This window comes from Arvicola amphibius, chromosome 4 (genome assembly GCF_903992535.2).
Source record: "Arvicola amphibius chromosome 4, mArvAmp1.2, whole genome shotgun sequence".
NCBI lineage: Eukaryota > Metazoa > Chordata > Mammalia > Rodentia > Cricetidae > Arvicola > Arvicola amphibius.
Genome location: NC_052050.1, coordinates 15,240,902 through 15,263,091, shown reverse-complemented (window position 1 = coordinate 15,263,091; position 22,190 = coordinate 15,240,902). Strand labels below are relative to the sequence as shown.

At 52.5% G+C, this 22,190-nt stretch overlaps 1 protein-coding gene across 1 annotated transcript in view; it reads right to left on the bottom strand.

Moving 5' to 3' along the window:
• Positions 1-2,290: 2,290 nt before the first annotated feature.
• Positions 2,291-22,190, bottom strand: part of Scn4a (sodium voltage-gated channel alpha subunit 4) — a 30,631-nt gene continuing 10,731 nt past the window's right edge. Inside the window, exons 12-24 of the mRNA XM_038325640.1 lie at positions 21,146-21,319; positions 19,834-20,190; positions 13,018-13,494; positions 10,816-10,951; positions 10,281-10,435; positions 9,501-9,674; positions 8,534-8,656; positions 6,818-7,096; positions 6,485-6,538; positions 6,150-6,287; positions 5,418-5,522; positions 4,629-4,899; positions 2,291-3,564 (exon numbers count right to left, since the gene is read on the bottom strand). Of these exons, the coding sequence (XP_038181568.1) occupies positions 2,291-3,564; positions 4,629-4,899; positions 5,418-5,522; positions 6,150-6,287; positions 6,485-6,538; positions 6,818-7,096; positions 8,534-8,656; positions 9,501-9,674; positions 10,281-10,435; positions 10,816-10,951; positions 13,018-13,494; positions 19,834-20,190; positions 21,146-21,319 (3,717 nt within the window). The remainder of the gene's footprint in view (positions 3,565-4,628; positions 4,900-5,417; positions 5,523-6,149; positions 6,288-6,484; positions 6,539-6,817; positions 7,097-8,533; positions 8,657-9,500; positions 9,675-10,280; positions 10,436-10,815; positions 10,952-13,017; positions 13,495-19,833; positions 20,191-21,145; positions 21,320-22,190) is intronic.

Genomic DNA, 22,190 nt, shown 5'->3' with positions numbered 1-22,190 from the left:
ACCAGGGGAGAGAGGGTTTATTATAAGAACTGTACAAAGAAGCTTTATCTGACAGCCTGGCTTTGGGCTGGCTCCCACCTAGACAGGGTGGTAGCAGGGCTCACTTGGCAGGGAGGTCCGCACACAGCAACGGCGGACTCAGTTCGTGGCTCTTCCTTTGCAGTGATATGTGCAGTTGGCAGAGAACACCAGACCTAACAGGTTCCTGAGGCTTTGGGGGTCAAACCAGGCTGGGCCCAGGTGGGGAAGGCATGGTAGGCAGGTGCTGGGCAGAGCACTACTGACTCCCGCTGGGGGAGCCTTCTAAAGGGACAGCTCCCTCTACAGAAGGGACACTGAGTGGGGATGAGACCATGGGTATGAGGATAAGAAACAGAGAAACGGGAAAAGCGAAGCTCAGAGAAGGAAGCCAGAGGGACGACCAGGTGAGGCGGGGAAGGTTGAGTGAGGAGGGCAAGCAAGGAGTCTGGTCTGAGGTGTGCACATATATGAACACAGGCGTGTGCAACACGTCTTGTTTGGAAAGTTTTGCCATTTCCTGAGTTTTACTCAAACTGTTTATGAGAAACAAGAAGAAAAGGAATTTAGGCTAAGGGGGGACTCCAAGTGCAAAGTTTAGAATGTGCATTCATCCTTATTTACTCCCTTTCGGCAAAATGCTCTCCTACATTTAGGGATAGTAAGATGAACAAACCCGCAGAGAAGACACAAGCACCATCTGCTCCCTCTCTCTCTGTCACACTGACACACGTAGACACAAACACTCACAGATACATGTGTATCTGCAGACACCGTGGTTCACATACATACAGCCGTGTTGTACCAACACATGAACTTGGGCTCACAAGCCAGTGCATAGTTACACAGATGGACAGGTACACACACAAGTGATTGAATCTAGAGACCCCTGAGCAAAACCCTCACCCCCTCCTCCAAGCCTGGTCTCTGTTCTCTGAGAGCTGACAGAGCCTGGTTCTGGTGAGTATAGCCAAAGAAAGTGGTTTTCCACTGGGTGGTGGTGGCACACACCTTTAATCCCAGCATTCGGGAGGCAGAGGCAGGAGGGTCTCAGTGAGTTTGAGGTCAGTCTGGTCTACAGAATGAGTTCCAGGACAGGCAGGGCAAACCCTGTCATAAGAAGAAAAAAAGAAAGAAGAAAAGGAAGGAGGAAAGAGAGAGAGAAAGAGAGAGAGAGAGAACGAGAGAAAGAAAGAAAGAAAGAAAGAAAGGAAGGAAGGAAGGAAGGAAGGAAGGAAGGAAGGAAGGAAGGAAATAGCTTTCCCTTTCCAGGCAGCAGGAAGCAGGGAGACTGAAGCCAAACCTGGTGAGCCTTCTTGACGGCATGCCCTAGCCCCAACATCAGCACCTCTCCTGTGAGCTCAGTTCTAACATTCTTGGGGTCACTTTGAGGGAGCAGGGAAGGACAAGGAGCAGGGAAGAGACAGGCAGAAATGAGACGAGAAGAAGGAGCTCTCTCAGGCATGATGGGGTGCCAAGGAGCCCTGGGGGTCAAAGGAAGGCACAAGGAGAGGAAAAGAGGGAACGGGCAGCTTTGTCTTAGAGAGTACCAAACCTGACCACAGCCAGACCTGGGAGCTCAGGCCCAAGTGCACAAACGCAGCTGGCAGGCCCCAGCCTGTACGTCCCATCCATGCATTCTAGAGAAAGGGAATTCCCGAGGGGAATCCTTCCTTAGTTCTTCCCCCAGGGGCCAGCCAGGGGAGCTATCCACCGGCCTGGATATGACTGGGTGATAGGTTTCAGAGGTTAAGTTTCCAGCCTGATACATCCGGATCCAGCAGCCAACTGGTTCTGTGCAACAATATGTGTACCCGGGCTATTTCCCTTTTACAGGACATTCCTGAGTTGGCTGGGGGAAGCTGTGTCTGAGTCATGGGATGGGAGTGCTGGCTAAGCCCTGGAGTCAGCTATAGGTTTTTGAGGTTAAGACTTGTCTTTGTCCTGACTAGAGCTGGGGCACTTGGGCCCTTAAGAGTAGTGCCAGCCAGGCAGTCAACCCCTCCATGATATGCTGCTGGCTTTTCCCCAAGTAGGGAACAGCGGTCTGGGGTTCTGACCAAGAGAATGTCTGTCAGAGCAATGGAAAGATCAAATCAGGAGGCAGGGGCTTCAGCCCCACCTGAACCCTGAGCATAGTTCCCATTTCCCTCAGCCCAGGCAGCAAGCCCTGAACAGCCCCCACCTCAAAGCCCCATTCCCAGCTCTGCACGCAGCTCTCTCGTGGGAGCTTCAGGTCTGTGCCAGTGCTCAGCCACCTTGATGCTGCTCTCTAGACGAGAGACTCTTTGACCCCTGGCCGCACAGTCTGCCCCTGTGGTGCTGATGGCGGTGGTAGTGCTGATTGCGGTGGTGCTGATGGAGGAGGAGAAGGAGGAGTCTGGGTGGTGTCCAAGGAGTTGGTGGGTGTGAGCTCCATGGTGGGTCCAGCATCCCCTGTAGAACCCTTCTCCTCCTCTCCCTGGCCCTGCACACTGTTCTCACTCTCAGGGCCATACATCTTGTTCATGGTGTTGGCAAGCAATCCCTCCTTCTCGGGAGCCCCGTCTCCATTGCCATCCTGGCTGTGGCGGTACATGTAGGAGGCCTGCTTCACAGAGCGCTGCAGCAAGTGGCGGCGGTAGGCCCTCTGGATTTTGATGGCACACACCTCCTCCTGCTTCCTCTTGAGGGTGGTGGTGATGGGCTCGTAGGAGACCTTGGAGGGGTTGGCTGCCATGAACTTTTCCTCCATGGTCTGTTTGAGGGCATCCATCTCCCCGGAGTCCCCCAGTACCTCTTTGGTCAGGGCAAAGAGGATGTCCAGGCAGTGGATCTTGTCCCCCGGCACCATGGGCAGGTCTAACGTGATCAGCTTGATCTTGTTGGGCTTGGCGATTCTCAGCGGCTCCTGCAGGGTGTCCACAAAGTCGGAGAGGCGGCTGTAATCGATGAACTGAGTGGCGTCAGGGTCAAACTTTTCCCAGGTCTCATAGAACATCTCAAAGTCGTCCTCACTGAGGGGCTCGCTGCTCTCCTCAGTGGCCACGTTGAAATTCTCTAGGATGATGGCGATGTACATGTTGACCACGATGAGGAAGGAGATGATGATGTAGCTGCAGAAGAAACAGATGCCGATGGATGGGTTGCCACAGTCACCCTTGATGTTGGTGCCTGGGTTCTCCAATGTCGGGTCACAATCTGGGGGCCCACTGTTGAGGATGGGGTTCAGAAGCCCATCCCAGCCAGCTGACGTGGTGATCTCGAAGAGGCAGATGATGCTGTTGCCAAAGGTCTCAAAGTTAAACATGTCATCGATGCCTGATTCTTTCTTGACATAGGCGAAGTTGGACATGCCAAAGATGGAGTAGATGAACATAACCAGAAAGAGAAGGAGGCCGATGTTGAAGAGGGCAGGCAGTGACATCATGAGGGCGAACAACAGCGTCCGGATGCCCTTGGCCCCACGGATCAGACGCAAGACACGCCCGATCCGTGCCAAGCGGATCACACGGAACAATGTGGGTGAGACGAAATATTTCTGTATCAAGTCAGAAAGCGCGAGGCCTACGGAGAGAAACAGAGGCTGGGTCAGGGCACTGGGGGCCTGGAGTGCTGGGGGTCTGGCCTAGTGTGTGCAACCCTCTGAGTAGGGCCTCTCCTAGAGCTCTTGGGGGCCCAGGGGATTACTTTGTCCTGACAGTTGCAGGTGGGGTACATTAAAATTGATGGGGGCCCGACCTTAAATCTGTTTGCCGATATGGCAGGTGAGGGAGAGTAGGGAGAAGAGAATAGCTGTGTGGCTTGTTCTCATCTGTTAGGAAGGAGTGAGATGGCACTGCCGTGGAAGAGTGAGGCCATGCCTGAAAGGTGCGTGGCTAATGCCTGGCACACAGTAAACACTCCGCAAACAGTAGCTATTCACTCTCATGGTCGTAGACATCCCTGCTCTCCTCTCAGTGTATAAAGATCCTGGAGCCCTTTTCTCACTTGTGTGTGTGTGTGTGTGTGTGTGTGTGTGTGTGTGTGTTTACATGCACACACATACTTACTTGTACATATGCATGTGTGTGGATGTGTGTGCGCGCGTGCATACACACAAGGCCAGAAAAAAACTGCCTGCCTCATTTCTCCTCAGATGCCATCTATCTTGTTTGTTGAAAGAGGGTCTTCACTGGCCCTGAGGCCCAATGATTAGGCTGGCTGGCTGTCCAGTGACCAACAGGGTCCCAACTGTCTCTACTACCTCAGGGCTGAGATCACACACATGTGCCACCACACCTGGCTTCTTTACATAGATTCTGGGGATCGAACCCAGATCCTCGTGCCTTTGCAGCAAGCGCCTGATGGGCGAGTTACCACGTCAGCCCTCGCTTGTGCTTTTCATTCAGTGCGTGACCATCCAAGTACACGTCTGCAGACAGACCGGTGTTTCTCAGGTGATCTCATGTGTGGGCAGATGATGGGTGTCCTGTGAGCAATGGACTCCTGTGTGCACTAAAAGTGAAAGAATGACAGATACACGTGTGTGCTTGTACAGATGTGTGCATATTCCAGGGCCCTAGGAGGTCTGTGTGCGTGAGGGAAGGCGTCTCTGGATGACTCGTCTTGGTGTGGTCCTGCCAGCTCACCCACAATGGACAAGATGACAACCACGAAGTCGAAGATGTTCCAGCCAATGGTGAAGTAGTAATGGCGCAGGGCAAACATCTTGAGCACACACTCCCCTGTGAAGATGATGATGAACACCATGTTGATGTTGTACAGGATGTCCACCTTGAGCTGGCTCTGGTCGTCCGTCTCCACCATCATGGTAACCATGTTGAGGCAGATGAGGATCATGATGGAGATGTCAAACACCTGCTTCGTCACGAAGTCATACACCATGCCCTGGATCTTGTTCTGCAGGGGGACAGAACAGGCACATGTGACATGGGGCTGGGGGATACGGCCAAGACCCAGGCAGGGTGGGTATGAGCGGGAGGTGCAGGGTGACACAGGGTGACACAGCAGTGGCCTGGGAGAAGGAGGGGCAGGGAGCAGGAGGGGCATGGAGCAGGTGTATAGTGTAGTAATGATGTGTACTGCAGGAGGGAAGGGTCTGGGGCCACATCATTCTCTGTGTGGGGGGTGTCTGTGCTCATCAGTCCCCATCTTAGGACCCTTCCTCCCTAAAGTTCCTCAGTCATCTCTTCTCCTCGTCTCCAGTCATTGCTTGCTGGGCTGTGACATCCACTTTCTGCTCCTTCCTGGGGCCCCTGTCTCCCAGGCCAGAGGCCTCACTTGAGAAAGTGGGTGGATACTGGGAAGTTGTGGGGCGCTAGATGAAGGGTAATCTAATAACAGGAGCCTAGCGACATCTGCTGCGTTGGTGAGCAGAGCCTTTGTGGGGTTGTGAGGAGGGGCCCAGAGCCTGGTACCTGAGGGCGGGGGATGGGTTTCTGGGGCTTCTTGGAGCCCAGCTTCTTCATGGCGTTGTAATATTTCTTCTGCTCCTCTGTCATGAAGATGTCTTTCCCTCCAAAGTATAGCAGGACAGAGACAGTAAGACTGGGAGGGTCCCTTTCCCTGCTCCCAGGACCCCCTACCTCAGGCACTACCTTGAAGGTGGACTTTACCCCTTAAGAAGTGTCTGGTGAGAAGGCAGAGGCTCTGGGGGTGGCAGAGGTGGAGGGGTGGGGAAGGGGGAAACTGGATCTAGAGGAGGGTGGATGAGCAAAAGACGGAGGGAACGGGAAGGTTTCAGGCCAGTTTCCTAGCTTCAAGCTAAGTTCCACCAATGCTTCACCAATGAGCCCTTAGCTTGCATCTACTTAATCTTATTGTTGTTGAGACAGGATCTCTATAGCACAGGATCGCCTCAAATACACTACGTAGCCCAGGCTAGCCTACAACTCGCGAACTTACTGCCTCAGATCACTTAGTACTGACATTCCAGGTGTGTGTCACCATGTCTGGCCCTACATCCACCTCATTTTATATATTAGGAAAATGAAGCTCAAGGGGCCAAGCCATGGCTCAGTCCCGTGGTGGGATTTAGATTCATGCTTGCTGCCCCAGGCATTCAGGTCGGTGACTGCTCAGGGCTGCTCAGGAAAGACTAAGAGGACGGGGTGGGGACGGGGTCCTTCTGGAGAGGGTCAGATACTCATCTTTTTCTTCTGTTGGTTGAAGTTGTCAATGATGACCCCAATGAAGAGGTTGAGCGTGAAGAAGGAGCCAAAGATGATGAAGATGACGAAGTAAAGGTACATGTAGATGTTCACCTCATAGTCTGGCTGCTCCTCCTTCTGCGGGGCGAGGGACACGCGTGCAGTTTCTCTTTGTTCCCCAAAGTAAGTCAGCAGGACTCCCCTCCTCCCAAGGCTCCTGGGCTACCAACGAGCTAGCGTGGTCAGTGGAGGTGGTGGGGTGAGAGCGGGGATGGCAGAATGGACCACTGTCAGCTCTCCTCTAACTTACTTATCAAGCCGGTGACCCAACTCACCTCCCGGGAGTCCACAGCCGCATACATGATATCCATCCAACCCTTGAAAGTGGCCTGAGAGATCATGGCAGGTCATGAGGGAGGGGCTCTCCTAAACACCACCATTCATACCTCCCTCCCTTCCCTAACCAAGCCCTCTCCAAAGACCACCTGCCAGGACCCCAGTGGACAGCATCAAACAGACTAGAGAGGGATAAACATGACCTCCAGGTCCCACGGCATTGCAAAAGGGGCTGGTCGCCTCTAACAAGGAACAATAGTGGGTTCTGATAGGACAAGGGACAGCTAAGCACATCTACTCAGTTCTGAGAAGGCTCCATAGGTGCCACTCACCACCTGAAGGAGGGAGAGATAGCCCAGACCCACGTTGTCATAGTTGACCTTAACGTTCATCCATCGGACCTGGCCCGTGTGCATGAGGCTTTCACACTCGGACTTATTGTTGACCACAGAGATATCGAACCTCTCGGAGGTGGTGGTGTTGACACAGTAGTAGAACTTCCCAGCAAACAAGTTGACCCCCATGATGCTGAAGATAAGCCAGAAGATGAGGCACACGAGGAGCACATTCATGATGGAGGGGATGGCTCCCAGAAGGGCGTTCACCACCACCTAGGGACCAGGGTGGTGGTGGGGGTCATTGCTAGAGCCCCTCCTAGGCATCTGACAGGGGACTCCCAGTCAGGGGACCAGGAAAGGGCCGATCTTAGCCAGTCCTAGTGGGAGAGGAGTCTGCTGAGGTTTGGGGGTGTAGGGGTAAAGGGTTGGGGGAGGAGTTAGAGACCTGCTCCGCTAGAGGGACTCTCTGCTTGGCTGAAGCCATCAAGGCAGAGTGAGGGTGCCAGGCTTCTCTGGAAGCTGCCAGGTCACGGGTCACAAAGCAGGAGACAAACACTGCCTTCTTAGCCCCCATAGGAAATTCAGCCCACGTGACCTGGCTTGGCTCACTGCATCAGTGAAAGACACAGAAAGGGCATAAAAATGAAACCACCAAGCTCTTCAGAGCAATGGAATTGGGGTCAGCTCCCTGTCCCTTACCAGTCTTGGCCATACAGACTTATCAAACTGTTTCAGTCTTGGCTGAATCTGAGAACCGTTTCTCTTGCTGCCACCCCCCCACCCCTTTTTAATTGTTTTTGAGATAGGGTCTCCTGTACCCTAGGCTGGACTTGAACTTGCTGTGTAGCCGAGGAGGTATTGAGCTGCTGTTCCTACTGCCACCTCCTGAGTCCTGGGATTAGGAGTGTGTGCCGTCACACCTAATGTATGAGATTCAGGGGATTGTCCCCAGGGCTGTGTGCATGCTGGGTGACCACTCTGCCAACCAGCCACACCCTAGCCTGATCAGTTCCCCTTTAATACGAGTTATCTCATGGTCTCTAGACGGAGCTGGTGGTAGGAGTTGGGGATGCTGTTTCTTCAACCACTCAGTCAGCCATGGGAGGGTTATTTCTTCAGTGGACAGAGGTCCCCAGCACCACGATTGGGGGCCCAGCCTTGGGCCAGCATTTGAGGTCAGAGCGCTTAGGCTAAGCTTGCTGCTTCTCTGGAATGAGTCTTATTTCCAGCAGACCTCTTGTCTCTGATGGAAAAGCTGCTGATATTGCCCAGACTCTGTGTTCACCTGTCACTCTGCTCTCACAGGCCTTTGGGGATCATCTCTGAAGTGCTCCTGAAGCCAAAGACGTGGCTCCATGCTCAGGAGGGGACAGGCTCAGGGCTGAAGCAGAAGGACTTGCTCACGTGTTCCTATTACAGGGCCCTGGGGACTCCTGTCTGAGGTGGAGAGACCCATAAACCCACAGGCCTACCTTCCTTCCTCTTGCCTCACGCCTTCCAGGCCACGGCAGCAGCCTCTGCTGCCCTCCAGTGGTGGCAGAGATAATGGGGTTTCCTGGAGATGGGTCAAGACCCTAAACTCCAGCCATCTACAGTGTGAATCTTTTGCCTGACCCTGGGTGACTGACATATTGCCATGTACCTTGTAACCTTGCCCCATGGGTGGCTTCTCCCACGCCCTGAGCCCTCCTCAGTGTTCCCCATACTCACCCTCATGCCCTCAAATCGAGAGAGTGCCCTCAGGGGACGCAAGGCCCGCAGTGTACGCAGGGATTTGATGGGCCCCAGCTCAGAGTAGCCCAGCCAGTTGGCCACCAGGCTGATAATGGAGACCTGTAGGAAGTGTGTGTTCAGAAGGTGCAGGGGCCCTGGCTTTCCTCCATCCTGGGAGAGGGGAATCCCAATTTCTGTTTGTCTGCTTTAGATCCTCTCCCTGGTGGATAATCCTGCCTCACGGGAAGAGTAGCCTTGTGGCCTCTTTCACCCCCACAGCCTGGTCTCCCCTTAATGATGCCATCTATGACAGGAAATGGGAAAGATAGTACCCATTTCTTACGGTCCGGTGTGCCTATCAAAGAACATATAAAAATCCTGCCTTTACACTGGCAGAGACCATAAGGTCCCATGCCTGGGTTGTAGCATCCGGGAAGGAAGAGTCCAGTCTATAGGAAGCAGTGCTGGCCTGACTCTCTGAATTTGTGTAGAAGGAACCGCGGGGCTGCGTCCCGCCACCCGGCTAGCTTTACATCCGAAATAATTACATGGAAACTGTATTCATTTAAACCCTGCCTGGCCCATTAGTTTTAGCCTCTTATTGGCTAACTTCTTACATCTTGCTTTAACCCATATTTAGTAATCTTTATAGCACCACGAGATGGTCGCTATCAGGAGAGGTCTTAACCTGTATCTGTCTTGGAGAGGAAAAGCATGACGACTCACTATGGTGACTGCCTAAAGCATCTGCCTTACTGGCTTTCTTTGTCCCATAATTCTGTTCTGTCTATTCCACCTACCTAATTTTCTGTCTTATTAAAGGGGCCAAAGCAGTTTCTTTATTAACCAATAAAAGTATCACATAGACACTCCTCCATCAAATTTGGAGAGGTCCTACCTCCCAGAGCCTGGGCTTCCTAAAGGCCTTTGTATCTGGCACTATGACCAGACCCAGGCAACTCACATCCACGATGAGGAAATCGAGCCAACACCAGGCGTTGGTGAAATACACCTTGAAGCCGTAGGCCACCCACTTGAGCAGCATCTCCAGGATGAAGATGTAAGTGAAGACCTTGTCAGCGTATTCCAGGATAGTCCGAATGACTCGCCGCTGCTCAATGTATATGTCTTCGAAGGCCTGGGGACACCAGCATAACCCACAATGGTTAGGGTTAGGGTTAGGGTTAGGGTTAGGGTTAGGGTTAGGGTTAGAGTTCAGATTCCCAGAACCTATCAAAGCTAGATAGAAGTGGCAGCCTGCTTGTAATCCCAGTTCTCAGGAGACGGAGACAGGAGATCCCTGGAGCAAGATGCCTAGCTACCCTAGCCCAAACAGTGGGTTCTGAGTTCAGTGGGAGACCCTGCAGCAATGCAAACGGTGGAGAAAGCTGAGAAAGACACCTACCATCTACCTCTCACCTCTACATGCATGCACACAAACACACATACAAATATGCATACATACACACCAGAGAGAGAGAGACAGACAGACAGACAGAGACAGAGACAGAGAGACAGAGAGAGAGAGAGAGAGAGAGAGAGAGAGAGAGAGAGAGAGAGAGAGAGAGAGAGAGAGAGAGAGAGAGAATGCCTTCTAGAACATCTCCCAACATCTCCCAGAAATATAGGTAAGTCCCCCTTTAGAGTCCCCAGGTTTGGAAGTGTCCTGTTTGCATGCACCCATTCTCGGGGAGCAAGGCACCTGCTTCTGCTCCCACACTGTCCCCTGGGGGAGGGTACCTACCAGGGCTCCACTGCTGAGCAAGATCATGAAGACAATGAAGGTCTCAAACCAGTTGTGCTCGACAATCTTGAAGCAGGCCCTGCGCAGCGTCCACCACATTTTCCCACGGCCCTGGGAGATGTCCACATAGAGGCAGGGGCAGCGTTGCACGCAGGCTGGGAAGCAGAATGGTACATGTCATGGGCCATGGGGTGTTTCAGAAGGCAACTTCCCATCCTCTGTCACACTGCCCTGAGACCAGGGCCCCACCCCCTCCCCACACCTGGCTCCACCTGGCTCACACTGGGGGCTCAGGTATTGTTTCTGCAGCATGGATCCATGTGTCCACTGCTGCTAAGATGGACTCGGAGGGAAGATGCTTCACGAGCAAGCTCAGGGTGCCAGCTGCCTCACGCTTCCCCCTTGTCACCCAGCCTAGGCGCTCCGGTAGAAACGCTTCTCGGGCTCGGTTGTTGGCTCCCAGGTAAGGCAAGCTGAACAGGACTGTTGCCCTCCTCTGGCCTGGGTGTGGGGTCGGTCTGTCGATGGCTCTCACCTTCAGTGAAGCATTCCTCAGGCAGCTCCCCCTCAGGGTTCTCCTCAGCCTGCTCCTCAGGGTCCTCTTCAGGGGGCTTGTAGTCAGCCGTGCTGCAGACGGAGGAGTTCCCATCGTAGAGGGGCTGTGGTGGCTTCTGTGGGGACCACAGGGCATGTGATTCCTGGGTCCCAAGAGATCCCCTTATTCTCCCAATAGGTAGGGTAGTATGGGAGACCAGAGGGAAAGGAGAGGAGAGTGGAGCAGGTTTCATTCATCCATCCATCCATCCATCCATCCATCCATTCACTCAGCCCTTGCAAATCTAGCACTGCAAAAGCACCCTAGTGACAAGGATGTCCTCAGTTCTGTCCTCATGGCCCCATGAGGACAGGGGATAGGCTAAGGATGCTAGATGGGGGCCCAGCCCAGTGAGGTCCTGGGAGGTATGGGGGTATATGAAGGGGGTCAGCAGAAGAAGAGAGGCCTGGAGGTGCTTTTAAAGGGCCAAGGGTAAGAACTAGAGCCAAGATAGATCTGGATTGCCACAGCTGCCGAGAGCAGGCACACGGTGCCCACATTGAACAGGCATACAGCACCCCCGGAGTCCAAGCCTTTCCACCCCCAGGGTCTGTTTGGCTGAGAGATCCAGAAGGGATGGAAAATTCTCCCCTGCCAAGACTCCAGTGTGGCGCCAAGGGAATCTGATCACGGTGGGGGCAGGGTGTGGGGGCTGGAGCTCTCTCTGGCCTTGCTAGGCCTCCTTCAACCTCCTGGGGCGGCCAGGCCAGATTCTCGGCTGGCTCCATGCTTCACGGAGACTCTTTATGGTGAAATCTCTAAAGAGAAAGATGAATTGGGCAGCCCCTTCCGTGTGTGTGTGTGTGTGTGTGTGTGTGTGTGTGTGTTGTAGCTCCGTATCCAGTGTACTAGCCAGAAAACCAAGGGTGGGCAGGTCGTGTTGCCAGTTGACAGAAAATAAAACTGAGGCTTGGAGCATTTGGCCAGTCAGGGCATTCACTGAACTGCTGGCCTCATCCTTGATTGTCAGCTTCCATTATGACCCTTGAAGCTCTGCTTTCTCCTCAGACCTCTTGCCTTCCAAAGTCACGGAGGTGCCCCTCTCTAGCCTGCCCTTCCTCCACCGAGTTCCTCATACCGAGGTCGAGGTTGGTGCCATGTTTCCTGGGGGTATTTATAGCACAGCAGGCATTCAAGCCCCTAGTAAGTCAACATGCCACATACTGGTGTGTACTGGGGGTTGGGATAAGGAATCAAGAGGCTTTAGAGCAAAGTTCATTATAGATGCCCCTGCCAGGCCCAGGGTTGCAGGGTGGGGTGGGTAGTGTCCCTTCCATCACGTGTTCATCCTTTTCCTATTAGGACTGCAGGAAGGGTAAGAGGCTTTGACAGGGTACCCCAGACTCTGAGGGTGACCCCCACCTGTGTCTCAGTAACCCCCTAAGCCCCTAAAGGGAGAGCCAGGAGAAGCGAGCTCTCTTAGGCCAGCAGGGCTGAGTGGATCAGGGCTCTGTCTTGTTCTTGTCTCCAGACTCCCACTGGGGTCCCTTGCTCCTGTCCTTAGATCCCTGGCCTGGACCTGGTACCCTGTCCTACACTAGGAAGTCTGGAACAGCCGCAGAGGAATTCTATGTAAACATAAGGGATTGTGCCAGTTTCAGCCAGTAGGGGTCCTTGGGGCTATAGATCAGATCTGAACCTACTTGGGGCAGAGACTTGGCAGGGCCTTCGAACCCAGGGGGCCTATTTAAGAGCGACCTGTTGGAGCCAGGCATGGTGGTGCATGCCTTTAATTTCATCACTCGGGGGACAGGGGTGGATCTCTGTGAGTGAGGCCAGCCTGGTCCACAGAATAAGTTTCAGGGTAAAAAACAGAGAGAGAGAGAGAGAGAGAGAGAGCGAGAGAGCGCTCTTGGGTCCCCAGTGGTGGAGCTGGAGTTCCACAGATAGCATCTGTCCAAGAATGCCATGCCACCCGGTGGCAGGAAGGGCCCAGGAAGAGCTTTGGCTTGGCCCATTGTAGCAATCCCGGTGCCTAAACTAAGAGTCACAGATTGCTCACTAGGTGTGAGCCAAGAACCTTTCACCGACGGAGAAACTAAAGGTCAAAAAAGTTTTACAACTTGTTTAAAATTAAGTAAAAATTTTAAGCTGGGTCTTATTGGCTGCCGACCCCCGCAGCCAGACCCTCAATGGCCTCACCTTAATGTCTTCAGGCTCCGAGAATGTGTCAGTCTCCTCCTCTGTGGGCATCTCCAGGTCGGACTCCTCAGAGGCAATGGGCACCTGGATGGTGAGGTAGGGGTTGTTGATAAAGTTGAGGTGGTCCAGCTCGATGCTGGGGCGGGGGCCATCGCTCCGGCCCACGTGGTTCAGGATATGATTATCCTTCAGTTCCTTGTTCTCATCTTCTGGGGGCGGTTCCTTCTTTTCATCCTCAGGAGAGCTCTCCCCCGTCTCCCCAGCACCCCCGGGCTCACCGAGGGTGAGCATTATGTCCTTGGGGCTCAGGATCTTGCCGTGCAGCAGCCCCAGGAGGAAGGCTTTGGCAAAGCCGATGCCCCACTTAATGCGTCCGATGGCAATCTGCAGGTTGTTCATCTCGCCGTCTTCATCTGACGCTGCCAGGCTGTCGGCGCTGAAGGAGCTCAACAGGAGAGCCAGGAACAGATTCAGAACCTGAAAGTCAAGGGGCAGAGGGTCTCAGGCCAGCCAGGGTCTGGGGGACACCACCTTCATCCCACATGGGGTCCTCAGAACTGTACAGCAGAACTGCCTCGTGTTGGGCCCTTAAAAAGGTGCCGTCTGCCAGGTGTGGTAGTACTAAACCCGAGTAGTCTTCCTCCCTCAGTCTCCAGAGTAGCTCAGCAATGGGCATGTCCGTCCACATCTGGCTCACATAATATTAAATGAAGTCAATCTGGGGTGTGGTGGTGCACACCTTTAATCCCAGCCCTCAGGAGGCAGAGGCAGCAGATCTCTGTGAGTTTGAGGCCAGCCTGGTCTACATAGTGTGTCCCAGGACAGCCTGGACTGCGTAGAGAGACGTTGTCTCAAAAATAAAAACATAAATAAATATAAAAGGATGTCATCAGGTGGGGTGTTCATGATTGGCAGCAGGAGGGCTACTAATGTCAGTCCCACCTTACAGATGTGGAAACTGAGGCTCACCTCTGTCGTGGGACCCTGCTGCCCAAAGCAGTGACAGGATTGGGGAGATGCACTGGATGACAATGCCCTTACAGAGACAGGGTTTGGGGAGGTGCATCGAGTGACAGGGTTGGGGAGGTGCACTGGGTGACAAGGTGGGATATGCTGGGTGACAAAGGGGGTACACTGGGTGACAAGGTGGGGTACACTGGGTGACAACGGAGGTACACTGGGTGACAAGGGGGTACACTGGGTGACAAGGGGGGTACCTTGGGTGACAAGGGGGTATACTGGGTGACAAGGGAGGTACACTGGGTGACAAGGGGGTATACTGGGTGACAAAGGGAGGTACACTGGGTGACAAGGGAGGTACACTGGGTGACAGGGGGTACACTGGGTGACAAGGGAGGTACACTAGGTGACAATGGACATACACTGGGTGACAAGGGGGGTACACTGGGTGACAAGGGGGGTACACTGGGTGACAAGGGGGGTACACTGGGTGACAAGGGGGTACACTGGGTGACAAGGGGGGTACACTGGGTGACAAGGGAGGTACACTGGGTGACAAAGGGGGTACACTGGGTGACAAGGGGGGTACGTTGGGTGACAAGGGGGTACACTGGGTGACAGGGGGGTATACTGGGTGACAAAGGGGAGTACGCTGGGTGACAAAGATCTTACTGTCCACTAAAGAACAAAGGCCAAGTCCAAGCTTCTGAGACTTCTAGGAATCACTTTTTTTGTTATTGTTTTGTTTGCTTTACCAGACAAGGTTTCTCTGTGTAGCCCTGGCTGTCCTGGAACTCACTCTGGAGAACAGGCTGGCCTTGAACCCAGAGATCTGCCTGCCTTTGCCTTCTGACCACTGGGATTAAAGGCATGTGCCACCACCATCCTAATGCGGACTGGGTCTTAAAAGGCTGCTGGTCAACCCATCCATTCCCTCCATTTTATTTTCCAGGGAACAACGACTATATACCTGCCAGGTGACCCCAGGGAGCCCACAGCCTAGTATAAGCAAATTCCATACCATGGGTATAGGTGGCAATAGAAACTAGGGGATAAGTTTTGGCACCAAGCTACCCAACTCTACACGTCAGTATATTAGGTCATCTGCTCCCTCAGTTTCCTTATCTGTAAAATGAAGGTAATTCCAGCACATTGTGATTGTTAAAAAAACATACAGATAGAAGATTTAATAGGTACTCAAACTGGCTGCTATCACACTTGTAGCAATAGATAATTGTGCAAGGCATAGGGATTAAACGATCAACTCCGAGGCTGGGTCAGCATTTTGTAAATAAGAAAACTGAGTCCCAGAGAGGCGCAATGATTCGTCCTAAGACAGACAGCATAGCCAGGACTAGATCTCGGGTTTCTAGTGTCATTATACAACCTCAGAGGGCACCATTCCTTCATACTACAAGATGGCCTGCATCCTGGGAGGCTTGCAATATGGCGGTCCTTCCTCCTGCCAGCCCTCCCATCTCTGAACAGCAAGATGACGGTGAAGCTGTCTGGGGTAGGAGGTCATAGCTTCTGCCTGCCAAGGGCATAGCCAAGGTCTTACTATCCTGGGCATGAGGGAATAAGGGAGCTTATGTGTGAGAATCTACTGTCCTTGACTCTCTTCATGTGTCGCACTGCCTGGCGCTACCAGTGTCCTCCAAGGTCTTCCCATCCTTGCCTTAAGTACCAGGCTAATATAGGATCTTTAAAAACTATATTCAGAGGAATGTGCTTGGGGTCACCACCCTACACCCCATAGCTTCCTGCTATTGCCCCCACCCACATTTACTGGTCTTTCTTCTCCCTTTGGGGAGGGGACATCCAGTTGCCAGAAACACATTTGAGATGGGAATTAGCTGCTCTCTGGGTCAGCAGGGTTTGCGCACGGCTTCTGCCCAGGACAGAAATAGCCTTCTCAGGCAAAGGGGAGGGGGGGCAGGAGAGGGAGGGTAGTCTCTCTGGGTGCTCTTTGGGGTGGGGTACCCATGTCCTCATCCCTTCCACTTCTTCACACTAACCTAGAGGAAGTGATCAAGTGCCGTGGATGCAGAGGGTATGAGAACTCATGAATGCTGGCAGGGTGCCCTGGTGCCCACTGGCAGACACCTGCTTCTCTGAAGCCTGAGAGGGAGAGGGGTCAGAGGGGACCGTGCCCAAGGAAATGAGCACACTGTCTCCCTGGGCTGCTGCAAGCCCTCTGCGTCAACTGGGAGAGTCACAGATCTGGGCTGGATGAGTCAGTCAGGAGGGGGTGTAGGGCGGGGGGGGGGGGGCGTGTGTGTATGTGTGCGCGCACGCACGCACGTGCGCATGCATATGGACCAGTACACAGAGGCAGCGCGATGCCACGACTGTAGATTCTGGAGCCAGAAAACTTGGCTTAGTTCGCTCTGAGCCCTTGCTTCTTGATCTCTGAAACAGACACATCAGTCTGCCCGTCCTCAGGTGCTGACGAGGACTGAGCACAGGACTCAGGGCAAACGCTGAACAAGTGGTGCCAGCAGCATCAAGGGTACCGTGATGCCTGCCAGCCTAACTGGTGTCACAGTTATCAGAGTTACAGACCCAGGTTCTAGTCCCAACCCAGCATCTCAGGAGCTGGGCATCTCTGGGCATCCTCTAGAGATACTGTCGAGACAGTATTCCGCCCCCCCCCCCCGGGGTGTGGGGGAGGGTTACCAGCAGCTTAAGGCTAACGGCTGGAGCCTCCCCTTCCCCAAGAGGAGGTGGTTTACTGATTTTATTATAACAATTGCTAACCTAAAACGACCCACCTGTAACCTCTGACCTCTGAACTTAGAGGCTAAGCAGTGAGCCTGTGCTGGGTAACCCTCATGATTGCCATCACCCACGTCCTTATTTTCCAGATAGGAAAACCGAGAAAAAAGTGGTTAAAATTATTGCTGGGCATGTGTCAGTGAGATAGCTCAGGGTGTAAAAGAACTTGCCACAGAAACCTAAGGACCTGATTATCAGATTCCATTGCGGAAACAGAGTCGACCTCCCAAAAGCGGTCCTGTTCTCTCTTCTCTTTCTCTTTCTCTCTTTCACATACAGTTTTGTTTTTGTTTTTGTTTTTGTTTTGTTTTGTTTTGTTTGCATGCTTGTAATCTCAATACTTGAGTAGTTGAGGCAGGAGTAGCCTGAGTTCAAGGACAGTTGTGGTTGCAAAAGAAGACTTCACTTCAAAAAGAAAGAAAAAAAAGGGGGCGGGGGGACAGACACAAAATGTTCTTGACTGCCCTTGTGCAGAGAGAGGCCCCTGCTATGGACTATTTTAGCTGCCGTGGTCTTAAATCTACGCTCACAAATAATTCCTTCAAGCATGTCCACTCTAAGTTTGGCCCAGTAAGCTACTCTTTCTCCCCATTCTCTCAGATCTCCTCCTAGGAACTGCAGTCCTGAGTTCTCCCAGACTGTAGCTGTCCCACAGTCTCCTCCAGCTGATGGGACACCCCCTCCCCCATCAGCCTCTGCCCCTAGCCAGAGCTCAGCGATATCTGAGAAGCTCTGACCCAGCAGCCCACGGATTCCTCCAGCCTTTGTGAGGATATGAAGGTCTCCTCCACCCACTGTTGCCCAGGGCAAGTGTCGGCCACCGCAGGGGACAGTTAGGAGCAGCACTAAGGAGCTCTGATGGGAGTGACCTGACCTCTACCCCAAGAAGAGGAAGAATCGACAGGCCCAGCCACAGAAAAGCTGGCCAGCTGGACCACGAGCCTCGCCTGTCCAGCCTGCATCTCTGCCATGCACGGCCCCACACACTAAGCCCTAGGCTACAGAAAGGGGCAAAATAGAAGGAGTTCCATCATTTATGGGTTTCCTAGCACTGGATTGATTCTTTTTTCCAGACCACAGGACCAGAGGCAGGGAATAGAGCCAAAGAAGGTGGAAGAAAACCTTCATGGGGTCCTGGTCCCGTTCTATGCCACATCTTTCTACATACTAGTGAGGTCAACCATCCCAGTGACCTCAGGAGTTATGAATTCCTTGTCTTTTCTTTGATAGAGACCCCAGCCTGACTGGAGAGTAGCTATGGTTCAATATCACACAGACAGCAATAGTGGGGAAGGCAGGGCTGTCTGCCATCCTACATCAGTTCCCTCAAAATACAGCTTGCAAGGCTGGGAAGTAGAGTGTCTACCACAGGAGTGGGATGGCCTGAGCTAGCATCCCCAGAATCCATGAGAAAAGATATGTGACCACTCAGATCTGTAAACCCTAAGCTGGGGTGGGGGTGGGGGTCCAGATAGGCAGAGACATGCAGATCTCTGGAGCTTACTGACCAGCCAGTCTGCCGATCAATCAGGGACCCTGTCTCAGAAGAGAGGAGGAGATGGCTGGAGAGATGTCTCAGTGGTTAAGAGCACTGACTGCTCTTCCAGAGGACCAGAGTTCGACTCCCAGCACCCACATGGCAGCTCACAACTGTCTGTAAGTTAAGTCCCAGTGAATTTAACTCCCTCACACAGAGGTACATGTGGGCCAAATACCAATGCACATAAAGTAAAAATAAATTACTAAAAAAAGAAGAAGATAAGTTGGAGAGTGATCAAGGAAACCCCTCCATATCAACCTCTGACCTCCACAGACGTGCATACATGTGTATGCACACCTGCACACACATGTACATACTAATACACACATACATGACACATATAAACAAGGTGGAAGGCTCCCAAGGAATGACACCTGAAGTTGATCTCTGGTTTACATGCTCACGTGCACATGTGTGCACCTGTACACACGGGAACAGGTGAGCATGAGCGCGCTCATGTATGTGCACACACACACACATGCAAACACATACATACACACGCGCTCGCATGCACACATAAAAATACAGCCTATAAGCCAGGCATAGTACACACCTGTAATCACGGCACTCAGGTATCTGAGGCAGGAGGATTGATGACAGTTCTAGGCCAGTTTGGGTTATACAGTGAGTCTCAAACCAACACTGTCCCTGAGCCAGAGACAGCAGCAGCATGTGGTACTCAGATGAAACAGATTCCCAGGCTATGTTCTAGACTTTGCAGAGTCTAGAACTCTAGGGCTGGTGCCAGAAACCCATTTTAAAAAAGCCCTGCAGATGGTTGAGCATAAAACGCTGAAGCTCACTGAGAGAGGTCTCACAATACCACCATTTTCAGGCGGTAGCCATAGAAGGTGGAAACTTTTTTTGGGCAGTGGGAGGATTTGAGACAGGGTTTCTCTGTGTATCCCTGGCTGTCCTGGAACTCACGCTGTACACCAGGCTGGCCTCGAACTCACAGAGATCCGCCTGCCTCTGCCTCTCGAGTGCTGGGATTAAAGGTGTGTGCCACCACTGCTTGGCGAAAACTTTTTAAAGTTAGATTTGTTCATTTTATTTTATGTATGTTTTGCCTGCAAGTTTATATGAGGATCACATGAGTGCCTGGTGCCCACGGAGGTCAGGACACTGATCCACTGAAACTGGAATTAAGGATGGTTAGGAATTATCATGTGAGTGCTGGACATTGAACCCAGGTCCTCTGCAAAAGCAGCAACTGGTTGCAACTGCCCAGCCATCTCTCCAGCCCCCACTGTTTATCTTAAGACAGTCTTGCTATAGAACCCAGACTGCCTGCCCTGGCACCCATTGAGTAAGTCAGGCTGTCTTTGAACTTGCAGAGATCCTCTGTTTCAGCTTCCTGAATGCTGGCATATGCAGTCCACCACTGCAAGGCCTGGCTATAGAGATCTAAACGCCAATGACTTTGTACAACTCTCCCCAAAATAAACAAGCCCCTCAAAGTGAGAAAGAGAGGAACTGGACACGCTTCGTGTAGTTCCCGTGTAAGAGTCAGGAAGCTCTCGAAATAGCTTACTTACCACCAGGTTGCCAATGACCATGACCATGAGGAAGACGGTGAGGCACATGGCCTGGCCGGCCACTTCCATGCAATCCCACATGGTCTCGATCCACTCCCCGCAGAGGATGCGGAAGACAATGAGGAAGGAGTGGAAGAAGTCGTTCATGTGCCAGCGGGGGAGGGTGCAGTCTGAGGCTATCTTACACACACATTCCTTATAGCTCTTGCCAAACAGCTGCATGCCCACCACGGCGAAGATAAAGACGATGATGGCCAGCACCAGTGTCAGGTTGCCCAGCGCACCCACTGAGTTGCCAATGATTTTGATGAGCATGTTGAGTGTTGGCCATGACTTGGCCAGCTTGAAGACACGCAGCTGCCAGGCAGGGGGAAACACGAGAATGAATGAGGCTTAGGGACCACCAGCCAACCCCAGGGAGCCTCAGGAGAAAGCTCAGTGTTCAACAGTCTTAAACCCCATCCTCCTGATGAGCAAGGCTTTGCTCTGCCTCTGTTAATGAGGGGGTCTTTGTGTCCTATAGCCTCCTGGCATCCATGTTAAAAAGGGGGGAAAAGGCCTTATCCATTAAAGATACAGACTAAAGTATTTACAGGTGAGATTGGATACCAGAATTTGCTTTACCACCCCTTCCCCCCTGCAATAAAAAAGATGGGACAGATGAAAAAAGAACTGCAGCATGTGGGGAGATGGCTTAGCAGGTAGGAGCTCTTAATTGCTTTTCCAGAGACTCCAAGTCCAGTTCCCAGCGCCCATCTTCGGCAGTACCTAACCACCTGTAACGCCAACTCCAGGGGGCCTCACATCCTCTTCTGGCTCTTCCTCTACACGTGATAGCATGTAGATACATGTGATTTATGTCTGGCAACAGACATGAGGCATACAGACACACATAGATAAACTTGGAAAAATTGTAAAGATAAAATTATACTACACTAGTGGCTGTTGGGGGTGGGTGACAGGCACCTAAAGAGTCATTTTTTTTTTTTTTTACTGTATGCTTGAAAGCCCACATGATAAAGTTAAACAAAACAAAACAGGACTGAACTTCAAGGGGTAGAGAGAAAAAAAAATAGTAATTCTTAAGTCCCAAGCGTGGTTTTGTCTTTCGTCAGGCCTATAACACGGGGCTGAAGTCAGCTCCATTGCTGCCCGACGTCACCTAATGTCAGTTTATTAACGTCAGGTCCCCCACCCCAGCCCTGTGTAATAGGAAGGGAGGACTCTCTTTTCTAGTTCTGAGGAGCCAGGTAGCATACACCCTCTTAGGGTCTCTCCTCCCATCCCCCCTCAACCCCTGGGTCTTGTGTACCAGACGGAAGGAACGCAGCACCGACAGCCCCTGCACGTTGGCCAGGCCCAGCTCCACCAGGCTGAGGGTGACAATGAAGCTGTCGAAGATGTTCCAGCCCTGTTGGAAATACTCATAGGGGTCCATGGCGATCAGCTTCAGCACCATCTCTGCAGTGAAAATGCCCGTGAAGACCTGGAGGGGTGGGTGGGATGGGACATGAAACCCCTGTCACAGAGCCTCACGGAGAAAGGGGCCTTGGGAGATCTCCCCAAGGGTCAGGGTTGAGGGCCCTGAAGAGAGGTAGAGACTGGTACCCATGGCCTATGTGTGGCATATGGTGGCAGGTACAAAGGCCATGTCATATGCCTATGTGGGTACAACATAGACCCATTCCTACCCATTTCTGACCTGTGACCATGGTCAAGCCACTAACTTCCTGGGTCTTCAACCTGATCCTAACATTTAACATTCATGAAGTGCCATCTAATCCACACTGACCTCGTTGGCATGCAGGTCTTACAAAGCTGGAGGGATTATCACACTCTCTGGACAGATGAGCAATTGAGGCTCAGAGAGGTGCACCCTAGATCCCTTCGTGCCGCTCAGTTCCTTGTGGTCTCAGCTCAGGATTTCTCCTCTGTACTCCCAGCCTCCCTACATATATCTAACCCCAGGAGCTAGCAAACTTTGCCTATTGATTTTGAAACAAGTATCATGTAGCTTAGGCTGGCCTTGAACTCACTATGCAGCAGAAGGTGGCCATGGACTTCTATTGCTCCTGCCTCCACCTTCCGGGTGCTAGGATTACAAGCATGTGTCATCATGCCTGGCTTTATTCAGTGCTGGGAAGGGAGCCTAGGAAGGCTTGCACACTAGGTAAGCCCTGTACCAAATGAGCCACACCCTCAACCAAGCCTTGGATCTTGGCAGGGACTGAAAGGGATGGAATCAGTAAGAAGGTTAGCTCTGCCTCCTCGACCTCAGAACAGGCACCCAAGGGCCTCACAGTCCCTTAAACTTCACCGGCATAGCTCCCCTCTTACTAGGCGTCAGCTGCTTTGGG